Here is a 12,609-nt window from a genome sequence, read left to right as displayed (position 1 = left end):
TGATCTTGGGGACCTGGGGGTGGGTGGGGTGGGGCGGGGCGGTGAGGTTCTTGGACAGACTTGATTAGATGAGAGCAGCTGAGGGAAGATGCTGCATGCGTTAGTGAGAATACTAGACTGTGTGTTTAGTTAGGAGGAGAGTGTGATAGCAGAGTTGAAGTATCTGTAGGATAGTAGAAAGAAGACAGTCCAAAAGCTTCATTAACATTCTTCCTGAATTGCTGGACATTCCTCCACACCCATGGAGACACGCTAACCTGGATGGCAACCTTAGACTAGCCTGGCAGGTCCTGGTGCCATAGTCTCCTCTGAAAATCCTGAGGGAAGAGCATGACCATCCTCCGCACCACTGAATCCAGGAAGACCTCTAGGTGCCATCCTGCCACTGTTGGCAATCTATAGGGAATTTCCTCCAACATTGCCATGGTGAAGGGCAGGTCCTGACTTGCAGCAATTAACTTTGGGTTTTAAATGTATCGCTGGTGCCCTAGAAATGTGACACTGGTGAGCTGTGTAAAATTGTGTACAAAAACTTGTTTGGTGTACATGGAGAGAAACTCTCCCAAATTGACACAATGGCTTGATTTTACCAAATATTAGCTATAATTATTATTATAACATTATTATATTAATCGCAATCCCTTGGAAAATATCAAACTAATGAAGTTCTGCAGGAAAAGTCAAAAAATGGCACACAGGGAAAACCCAACGTTAATAAAATGTAGAAGCAAGTTAAATATTTTCATTATGTTAGTTGTTTGATTTATCCTTAGTTATTCAATATTGAACATTGCTTGTTGGAAGGATCTGTATATCAATAAAGTTCAGTGTTAATTTGATTTTACTGATGACCTAACATGTTTGCTTGCATTCAACTTATCTTGGTCTTGATCCATGAAATTTCTGAACATTTTTCATTTTACCCTTCTGCTTAACTTTCCAATTAGTTCTTTTAATCAACTGGAATGTCGTCACCTGATTTGATACTATAATCACATGTGAGATATCAGTGAGACAAACTACAGAGGTGTGAGTTGCTCATTAATCCAACCTCTGGGTAAAATATGACACGCATAATTTTTAGAAAAGATGAAGCCAAACAACACACAGAATGCAGTTATCTAACAGCTATTGGATCAAAAACTAGTCACATGTAACAATATTCAGTTTGCAGATTCAAATTATACTGTTGGCAACACCTTGCTCTGAGGTCAAGGATGGAGAAACTCTCTATAAGTTGCAAGAAAAGTAGGTACATTTTCTAGTAGGTTAGTTTCGACGTTGCGATTGACTAAGAATACGCAAGTCCCATTGAGTCCAAAAGACTGTTTGGATGATCTTAATTAATTCACACCAGAGGGGAATGCCAGCTTGACGCAGCCCTGTTATCATTTGTATTTGAATCTCATTTTGGAGTGAAATTGCTGATTTAACTCTGATGTTCTGCTGGTACATTTTGCACTGAAACAGGTTCAAGCTCGTCGGAAAATGACAGTATACTCTATCCAGTGACACTTGATCTCATCAGCAAACTATGGGGGTAATTTTGAACTTATGTCTGGAACAGAAAATGAATTGGACCCTCATAATAGAAACAGTCTGACTTTTCCTTTGTATTGATTTCAAACGGAAGAACGGTTGGGCAGATTCTATAATAGGCATCTGATCTCCAGTGCTAGTTCAATGGTCCAGCGATAAGTTGAAAATTACTCCCTGCATGTTTGTAAGTGTTAGTTTGTAAAAAGAAAATCAATCTCTTGTGAAGTTGTCTTTAAAACTCAAAAGCACAGTTAAGTGCCTCTGGTCCAGTGGATGATTTATTTTTCCTACATATATAGTTTGATGTTATCCCTTGATTACAGTTGTGTCTCATCTCTAAATCCTTCCTGTATCCAGAAACCTATTGTGTGGCTAAATGATAGAGTGCCAGCTGTTTCATAGAGCAATACAAGAAGTCCCACTGTCCTGTTCTTTCCCCACACCCTGCAATATTTTCTTCAAGAATTTATTGATTCTCTTTCTGAAGGCTATTATTGAATCATTATTCTCTTGAGCAGTGCATCCCAACCATTGTTATATAAGAATGTTATTCCTTATGCCTCTTTCCCCACCCCCACCATTGCCAATCATCTGAAATCTGTGCTTTCTAGTTCCATCAGCAGTCTCTCTATTTATTATTTATAAATTAATCATGCTTTTAATCACAGGAATATCTTTCTTCAAAATCATATAAACTATGCCACAGTGATGGTATGACTGTGTATTTCACTGTATAAAATGGATCCTGAGAAAAAGTCATAAAAATAACCCTAGAGCAAATTACAGTATTTGAAGCTAAGCCGATGGAATATCAAAGACCCAGGGACATTCATACTGTGTGTTTGGATCCATTCAAGCCTGAAGTGGTCTACCAAAGATGAAGATAGCCACCCTACTGGTCTAACTAGAAGAATCTTGTTTCACAAATGAAATGAAGCTTTTTGCATTACTGCAAATGCTTACAATTTACATGAAAGTGATCTACATTACAGAGACTGTTAAGAGCACTCAGTTTCCAGTTTGTGTCCTACCAGCTCTTGTTTCACTTTCTGACCAAGTTCCTATGATATGTTCAGAAGGGGTGATATTTCCTGCACTCAATCAATTATTAACCGTTTTGGTTTCATGTAGAAATCACAAACCAACAATCCAATCTTTTGACTTTCCTCTAACTTAGTATGAATCCCTTCTGCAAATTCAAGACAATTCTTTACTCTCACTGTCAGCCAGAATGCATGCAAGGCAAAAGCAGAATTGCAAATGCCTGAGCAGTTAAAATCTATTATATGCATGTCCTTTAACATGTCCCTCTATAGATAACATGGCATCACTAAATTTGTTACATTTTCCTCATTATATAGGCTGCTAAGCTTCCGATGTCAATTATTATTGTTGGAGTTGGACAAGCAGAATTTGATGGTGAGTAGATTATTGAAATCTTAGTGCTTTCTTATTATATTTGGTGTCAAGGTATAGTTGTATATCTAAGAATATTAAAGAAAGTTCTGGAGGACAAGAAATTTCTTGTTAAATAAAGAAGTACTGATCCCATCAAGCATTCATTTCCATTCTTAATTGAAACTTTTCCATTTTTGATTTGGACGGTTGGCATTCTTCCACTTGCAAAAGTCTTTGGGAATACTGGCTCAGAAGTTTGGTGAGGTCAGCTGCATTGTTGGCAAAGCTAACATTTGTTGCCAATCAAAGAACAATTAGGAGAACAGATGTTGGCCTTGGCAGAAACACCCACATTTCATAAAGGAATAACGAACGTTTTTCTATAAAGTTAAAAACTGAGATTTCTGCGGTTAGTAAGTTGCTTCCTCACTCTCCAAATCAGTCCACCATCTACAAGGTACAAATCAGGAATGTGATGGGATATTTTCCACTTGACTGGATGACTGCAGGTCCAACAACACTTAAGATCTCACCACCATTCAGCACAAATGCTTGATTTATACCTCGTTCACCATCTTAAACATTCAACTGAAGTGCAGCAGATAAATTTGATCTTGGGCTGCAAGAGTCCATGGCAAGGTCTGCATATATTTACCACACTCAACTGCTCTTGAGATGATGATGGTGATGGTGGTGTTGGGGAGTTACCTTCTTGAAACAGTGCAGTCCATATGGTGCAGGTATACTCATAAAGAATGTTAAAGATAGTGAACAAGGTATAGATAAAGCATTTATCCTGGATGGTGGTGAGCTCTTAAGTGTTGTTGGACTTGTAGTCATCCCGTCAAGGGGAGAATATTCTACCATGCTCTGATTTGTTCCTTTTGAGGATGGACAGGTTTGGGGAGTGAGGAGGTGACTTGATAACCACAGAAATCTCAATTACTAACCAGTTTTTAAACTTCTATTACTTTTTTATAAACTATGGGTGTTGCTGGCAAGGCCAACATTCGTAGACTTAATTGTTCTTTGATTGGCAACAAATGTTTATTTGCCATTAACACAGCTGACCTCACCAAAGTTCTGAGGTTGTATTCGTAAAGACTTTTGGAAGAAAGCGAACAGATGTGGCTGGACACAGTGCTTTTCTTTTATTTAACCATTATTATACCTTTTCATTTGGCAAGTAAATTGTGTAGATAAAGAGCTACCATGATAAAGAGAGATCGACTAAACTGGCTATGTTCCCCCAAGTTTAGAAAAATGGGAAGCTACATTGAAATTCTTAAGAATGTTACCAGGGCAGATACTCAGAAAGTGTTTACCCTGGCTGGGAGCCTATAACACAGGGGAACAGACTTAGAATAGGGGTTTGAATATTTGGGACTGAGATGAGGAGAAATACCCTCACTCAAATCATTGAGTCTTTAAAATTGCCAACTTTTGACAGAAATTGTTGGAATTATGGGCACCAAATGAATTAAGGGATAGTGAGATTTTGCAGAAGTAGTGTTGTTGAGATAGAAGATCAGCTATGATTTTGTTGAATGGTGGACTACACTTGCAGGCTCATAATTTTACTATGGTCCTATTTCTCATATTCTTATATTTAAAAGTTATATTACACATCTTTTGTCATTAGCTGACCAATGTTTCAGCAAATAACAACAAATTTAATGTTTAAAACAGTATTAATTTTATTTATGATCTTATAAATATATCCGACCTTATGATTCATTTATGCCTTTGAAAATTTGAAACAATTGAAAATTGTGATCTTCAAGGCAAGAGTTCAGATCAATACTTCACATGTGATCCTGAAGTATGTAGATAAAGAAGATTCTTGTGTTCAAATCCAGAAATGTTCTGTGTTAGCTAATCTTGATTTTAGCCACATTGTGATATGGGACATAAGAACAGGATTAGGCCAATCAGCCTGTTCTCTCATTCAATGAGATTATAGCTGATTATTATTCTGAAGCTTCTCACCTTGATTTGAAAGCTCTTAATGCCTTTGTCCATCAGTTTCACATTTTAAAATTATTAAACCATTACTTTTTTGTGGAAAATGGAGTTCTACTCGTCTATCATTCTTTACCTAAAAAAGAACTTCTTAACTTTGAATAGTCAGAAAAATCAAAGACACTAATGTGAGACGGTGAAAGAGATCGTGATTGCAGCTTATTCACATTGTATCACTCCTAATCTCAGAGAGGGGCAGTGCTTTTAAATGCCAGGTTGTACTAGTTAACATGGCATTCATCTTATGAGTTCTTTGAGTTTGGTATCTTCTGTGCATGACAAAACAGAAAATACTGAAAACGCTTTGCAGGTCTTGCAGTACCTATCAAGAGAAATAAGTCTGCGACCTTCATGATGAAAGGTTGTCCATCTGAAACATTAACTCTGCCTCTCTCTGTCGTATTTTGACATAACTTCCAGCACTGTCAGGCCTGTATCTTTAAAGTACATCACAACATGTGGTGTTCCACTGCCTCAACTTAAGGCATTCTCTGTGTCATGGATTCAGTGATATGTTATCAACTAGTCAGCTATGCGTATGTAATGCACAATAATTACAGATCCCAGACTAAATGTACGTCCAGTGTAAGTCAGTGATATTGCAGATATTATCTAAATAATTATTGTTATAAATACAGTTCAAGGCATCTGTCTCAATAAAAAAAACTAATTGTGCTATATGTTATGTAAACTGACATATAAAAATATAATAAAGCACCTCACTTTGCACATACACATTGTCAGATCTGTTCAGTTTCAACATCAACAAGATTTCAGGACTTTATTCAAGCATTCAATCAAAGTTGCAAAGCTGAAGACAAAACAAAATTGCAACATTGCAGTTTTGCTAGAAAATAAATCGTGATTTGTTTCGCACATGCTCATCTGGAGGGTTTGAGTTATAAGGAGAGGTTGGGTAGTCTGCGATTTTTGGGCGGCACGGTGGCACAGTGGTTAGCACTGCTGCCTCACAGTGCCTGTAGACCCGGGTTCAATTCCCGACTCAGGCGACTGACTGTGTGGAGTTTGCACGTTCTCCCCGTGTCTGCGTGGGTTTCCTCCGGGTGCTCCGGTTTCCTCCCACAGTCACAAAGATGTGCGGGTCAGGTGAATTGGCCAAGCTAAATTGCCCATAGTGTTAGGTAAGGGGTAAATGTAGGGGTATGGGTGGGTTGCGCTTCGGCGGGTCGGTGTGGACTTGTTGGGCCGAAGGGCCTGTTTCCACACTGTAAGTCTAATCTAATCTTCTGGTTTCAGACTTCCAGCATCCACAACATTTTGTTTGTCCTTTTCCTCATTTATGTGCAATAAAGATATTAAGCAATGTTCTTTGGAAGGGAAACCAGTGATTCCATCTCGGTCTTTCAATGAAATGCTGGTGCACTACCATCAATTGGTAATACAAAGGCTAACAAGATTTCAGGACTTTATTCAAGCATTCAATCAAAGTTGCAAAGCTGAAGACAAAACAAAATTGCAACATTGCAGTTTTGCTAGAAAATAAATCGTGATTTGTTTCGCACATGCTCATCTGGAGGGTTTGAGTTATAAGGAGAGGTTGGGTAGTCTGCGATTTTCTTCGCTAGAGTGTAGGAGGTTAAGGGATGACCTTATAAAGGTTTATAAAATCATGAGGAGGATATATAAGATGAAGAACAAACATCTTTTCCCAAGAGTGGGGGAATGTTTGTGATGATGCTGCTTCTTTAACAAGGTTATGTTGTCCTTGGCTTTTCTCACGATGGGATGTAAAGGCAGAGGTTCCTATATGTCTGGAAATATCTACTTGAGAAGACTTTGAAGTTTTTTTTTCAAAAAACACTTGTACAATGAAAGGGGAGTGGCCAGTTCTCCCAGTTCAGGGTTTGGTTTGGTTTGGTTTTAGCAAGCAGTCTGTTTGAAGCTGCTGGGCAAGTCTTTAGGTGGGGCTCCATCCTGATCCTCTCTCTTTCTTTGACATTGCTCTCCATTGAGAACCTGTGTTTGATTGTATCTTTTTTTGCCAAAGAGGTATTTATGGGGATGTTCCAATATTTGCAATGGCATTGTTAAGTTGCGTTAGAGTCAATTGAGTTTTCAGTTAGGTTAAGTTATTCTAAATTGGGTTTTCCTTTGTGTTTCGTTCAGTAGTTATAGAGTCATAGAAATGTACAGCATGGAAACAGAGCCTTCAGTCCAACTCATCCATGCCGACCAGATATCCTAACCTAATCTATCCCATTTGCCAGCGTTTGGCCCATATTCCTCTAAACTCTTCATATTCATATACATCCAGATGTCTTTTAAATGCTGCAATTGTATCAGCCTTCCTCTGGCAGTTCATTCCATACACACACCACCCTCTGCATGAAAAGGTTGCCCTTTATATCTCTTTTATATCTTTCCCGTCCCACCCTAAATCTGTGTCCTCTAGTTCTGAACTCCCTCACCCCAGGGAAAATACCTTGTGTATTTGCCCTATCTATGTCCCTCATGATTTCATAAACTTTTATAAGGTCACTCCTCAGCCTCCGACACTCCGGGAAAACAGCCCCAGCCTGTACAGCCTCTCCCTATAGCTCAAGTCTTCCAACCCTGGCAACATCCTTGTAAATCTTTTCTGAACCCTTTCAAGTTTCACAACATCCTTCCAATAGGAAGGAGACCAGAATTGCATGCAATATTCCATAAGTGGCCTAACCAATGGCCTGTACAGCCACAACATGACCTCCCTGTACTCAAACTCTGACCAATAAAGGAGAGCATACCAAATGCCTTCTTCACTATTCTATCCACCTGCGACTCAGTAAATAAATTCAATTTTGTTTGAAGCTGAGTGATTGAGCCAACTGCAACACTCCTGGAATATCCACGTTACACCGGCTCAAAACAACTAACAAAGTTAGACTCTGGGCTACTTTGTTGAAATATTTTGAGGGGATCTGGTCTAGTCCATAACATATTTTCAAGTGCTAGGTGAAAGATTTAAAAGGGAACTAAGGGACAACTTTTTCACACACATAGTGGTTTATGTGTGGAATGAACTGCTAGAAGAGGTGGTAGGTGCAGGTACAGTTACAACATGTCAAAGGCATGGAGATAGGTACATGAGTAGGAAAGGTTTAGAGGAAAACAAGCTAAAAGCAGGCAAAGTGGGACTAGCTTAGTTTGGGAAACTTGGTCAACATGGACTAGTTGAACCAAAGGGTCTGTTTCTGTGCTGTAAATTCTATGACTCTCTCCAGGAAGCAAGATACCAAGAGCCTGCCAGTGCCTGTGGAGCTATGATGCAGATTTAGTTATTTCCTCAATAGACCATAGATGTCACCATAGTGAAGTCTGAAAATGTTTTACAGTCAATTTTCTTAAAGCACATGTTGTCATGTATCATATATGGCAGCCAATTTGAGCTTAATAAATTCCAATAAAGGGCAATGTGATAATGACCAGATGGCCTGTTTTGGTGGTGTTGATTGAAAAGTAAATATTGATCAAGACATGGTCACAATAGTCACATGGATTGATTTACCTCAACTAAATTGTAGTGATTTGGGTTACCTATTAAATATCAGGGTAAAAATATTCTTGCCAAGAAGCAAACGTAGTAACAAAAAGAACAATCATTAGTGTGCAAATTGTTGAGAGATGTCAATCTGTCTTTCTCAAGGATCCTAGGACATCTGGGGCTTTTCACTCTACTTGAATCTGGTCTCTTGACTTTTAATGTCCTTTGACAATGTAACTTGATTAATATAACATATAACATATAAATCCTTGAACCATTAAGACTTCAACTCCAGTGGATCATTCTCTCTCTCACACACACGCACACACAGACACACACAAACACACACACACTCATTCTTTCTCCCCTACTCCACTGGAACAGTTTTCTAATAAAAGACTGCTCCCTTCCTTTTAAAACAATTACTTTAGCCCTAATTCTTGATTCTGATGCTAATCTTTAGACTGGCTTGTTGTGGGTATCCTTATCTTTGAAAATTAGTCATTTCTGGTTGCTATCGAAACCCCAAACCAACAATTAACTATTGATTGAAAACATCTTATGCAAATGAAAACTACCTAACCTAATGTGCTGTATTGCTAACTCCTAACTCTCTGTTCCAACAAATGCCATAGAAACATTCTATGATGAATGTGATCCCTGAGCAAATGCAAAGACCCCAGTGATGTTTTCCAAATGTCATATTTCTTTTACAATCATCTTTTGCAACGTCCAGCCCAAACATATGGATCGTTGTAAATGCACCTAACAACTTCTAGCCCTATGCAATTACTGATCAATGTGAAGAGCACACTTGGTGTCTTTGTAACAATGACATCTTAGTTTGTGCCCAATATTTACAATCTTTGACCAGTGGGAAGAGTGCTCTGAACATCCCACAATAATCTAACTTTAGCTTCTACTTTTTTGACTGGAGGGTCTTAAACATCTAACCCTCAACATTGGGACCTTATCTGCTGCCCATTATTAGACTCATTAATCTCAAATGTACTCCAGTAAGAATACCACATTTTCTTTTTTAAAGCTGCGGTATTTGCCGCTTAAAGAAAGGCCATCTTAAAGACTTCCTTCATATTATCCTTCCAATATGTGCAAATTAATTACTTTCCTTACTATGTCCGTGCACATCACCAGTTAGTGACTTAGGCCAGATGTCACAATGTCAACAAGGTGAAGATTAACAGCATAGATTGTACTCTGATTACTCCCTGCCATACCCACCACATGCTCTACTCCCTATCATTTCCTCACCATTGATTACTTTGGTTAAGTTATGTAACTCACCAAAAAAACAAGTTGTCGTTGAAGATTATGGCACAGTACCTGCTACATTTTCCAGCCACGTTTAAGTTATAGCATTTTTATTGAATAAGATGTTAATCTTCTACTTAGTTTTGCCGGATATTAAAACATACCCATGCTTTACACAGCAAGTACAATGAAATAAAGTTCTACTCTGGAATCAGAAATTGATCTATGAAATGCTTATTGACCTTAACACAAAGAGATTACAGCTAATTTAGTTATAGTAAAATTGATCTCCATTGCATTTCAGGCTTGCTTATTGACATGTGAAATTTAGTATTCTGCCAACACATTAGTGCACCTGCGCTACCATGTAATGTTGGACCACAGGGGACCATGTAATTTTCATAAAACAGTTTTTCAAACATACATTTGCTACAAAATCTGTTACTTACTGTTTGCAGCAATGGTGGAATTGGATGGTGATGACATCAGAGTATCTTCACGAGGGAAACTTGCAGAGAGAGATATTGTACAGGTATGTATGTAGAAACAGAAGCAACATAGTGTAAGTAAATATTGCAGAGTGAACTCAGATGATGTCACTTTTCATAAAGATTACACAGCTGACCATAAATGGCAAAGTACAGTTTGTGTATTGTAAATACTTAGCTACTGCTGTGCGCATGTGGTTGAAACACTCTTCAAAGAAGCAAACGAAAACATATTGAGCCATGATTTCCTGGGATATGCCTGATTGGCTAAACTTTATCTTGCACTCTTCAGCCCAATGGGATTTGGTCTGCAGCATGTGATAACAGGTCACCTGAGACCTTGGTGTCCAACAAGACTAACAATGCGTTTCCAAAACTGATTAAATTTAAAAATTGAGGAATGAAAACAAAGGCAAGGGCACTGTAAAAAGAAAAGTGAAGTCAATGTCAAATCATGTATAGATATAGAAATAAAGGGTACAGAAAAAATATCGGATGGAGCGAGGGAGAGGCTAAAGTACTATATAAAAGCTCTTTCTTTTAAAATTGGACTTGTTAAAATCTATAACAACCCAAAGAAATGGAACTTCACTCTTTTTTATTGATCACGTACTGGGAAAGTGAAGTTAACTTTTAATGATTAACAATTATTTCATGATTCTGAGGGTACTTATCAGAGATATAATGTTTGGTGGCAACATCAATTGAAAAATAATTAATTTATGGAAGTTATGGCCACTAAAGGAGAGATACCAATTTCAAGAAGCAGAATAGCCCACATTGTCTGGCAACTTGAGGTAATTCTCAATTCTAGCGCCACCCCAAAATACTGAAGCATTTCCATTTTAGTGACAAAATTTATAATTAACGGACCACAATTTTGGCAGCAAATTTGAGAGTAACTTATTTTTGTGACCAATTTTCATCAAGCCAGAAAAGCTCTCCCTCTTGAATTAATTCAGAAAAAAACAAACCCTTTTTTTTACAAAGAAGTTTTAAAGGACACTAATAGATTACCAGCATGTTAAAAGGAGAACTCACTGCCAAAACTAAACAATACGAACATGGGATCTGTAAAACCTCATAATTAATTATGAAATGGTAAATGTGAAGGAATAAATATCAATTGCATTTAGTTACTCATAGCGCAAATTCCTAATACCCACACAGCACAGATAATTCATGCAACTTTCAACTTCCTTATCTAGTTATAATCTGACAAACTCATGGTGTTAGAGTGCAAGTTAGTTGGATTCCACCCTGCAAGACGAAAGTGAATGAAGATTGCCCCATGGTTTTCAAGATGCAGTAAAAGAAAAATCGTAATCCAAATCAAACAGAGTAGGTTTTGGCTGTCAAGAAGAGATGAAAACATCTTCTGGTACTTTGTACGTGTTGTCACAATATCTCAATCAGGCACATAAAGAGATGAAACATTATGGAGAGCATTAATTCATTTCAAAACAGCAGTCAGGTTAATGAAATATTTATATGATATTGTGTTAATTTACTTAGTCTTCATTTATATTTATGTAATTATGGTAATTTTGCTGCTAGGTTCATATCTGTTGAGAATAATTTCCTGAAGTTGCTGTAAGTTTAATTCCATGTAATCTTTCTTCTCTAGTAAATAATGTGGCATTAAATATTATTTCCTTACAGTTTGTGCCATTTCGAGATTACATTGACCGCACAGGAAACCATGTGCTTAGCATGGCTCGACTGGCTAAAGACGTTCTGGCTGAGATTCCAGACCAGTTTATTTCCTACATGAAAACCCGAAGCATCAAGCCCAACCCTGCCCCACCACCATACACACCTACAGGCCTTGGTGTCCACACACAGATCTGACAAACATCATTTCTGGGATACTTAAACTTGCCAGGAACGGCTTGTGATGTTTAATGTGTTGATTATTCATCTGCTGTAGCCAGATGCCAAGAAAGCAGAACATCTTGAGAAGTTTCTTGTACTCAATCGTAAGATTTGTTCTACAAGTACAATATTGTTGAGTGATTGAGGTTAACCAAAATATAGGGTCCCGATTCTTTGAAGACAGAATAACAAAGAAAGTTGTGAAAACTTCTGCTGGAGTTTCAGAAGGGATTGACTGTCAGTCCACTCAAGGAGTGAAGTCGGATAAAATGTGTGGAATATAGTGAGTAGAAAATGCGGAATAAATTGAGGACTTGCAGATGGTTTACTTACTGAATATTTTGATGACATTGGTACCATTTGAAAATTGTCTGTTTTGTCTCTTGAAGTTTACAAATTGATTCTTTGTACAATCTGAATGGTTTATATAATACAGAAACTCTTTTAGTCAATTGTTTGGAAAATCAATAGGAATTTCTCATGTTTCATTGTTTACTGCATCTTTCTAGTGGGTTTCTTTTTGTAGCTTTA

At 37.8% G+C, this 12,609-nt stretch overlaps 1 protein-coding gene across 1 annotated transcript in view; it reads left to right on the top strand.

Moving 5' to 3' along the window:
• LOC132828184 (copine-8-like) overlaps nt 1-12,393 on the top strand; it is a 593,006-nt gene extending 580,613 nt beyond the window's left edge. Inside the window, exons 18-20 of the mRNA XM_060845121.1 lie at nt 2,901-2,958; nt 10,174-10,247; nt 11,866-12,393. Of these exons, the coding sequence (XP_060701104.1) occupies nt 2,901-2,958; nt 10,174-10,247; nt 11,866-12,054 (321 nt within the window). The 3' untranslated portion in view covers nt 12,055-12,393. The remainder of the gene's footprint in view (nt 1-2,900; nt 2,959-10,173; nt 10,248-11,865) is intronic.
• The last annotated feature ends 216 nt before the right edge of the window (nt 12,394-12,609 follow it).

Source organism: Hemiscyllium ocellatum, chromosome 26 (assembly GCF_020745735.1).
Source record: "Hemiscyllium ocellatum isolate sHemOce1 chromosome 26, sHemOce1.pat.X.cur, whole genome shotgun sequence".
NCBI classification, from domain to species: domain Eukaryota; kingdom Metazoa; phylum Chordata; class Chondrichthyes; order Orectolobiformes; family Hemiscylliidae; genus Hemiscyllium; species Hemiscyllium ocellatum.
Note: the sequence above shows the minus strand (reverse complement) of the source record. Positions and strands in the feature narration are given on the sequence as shown.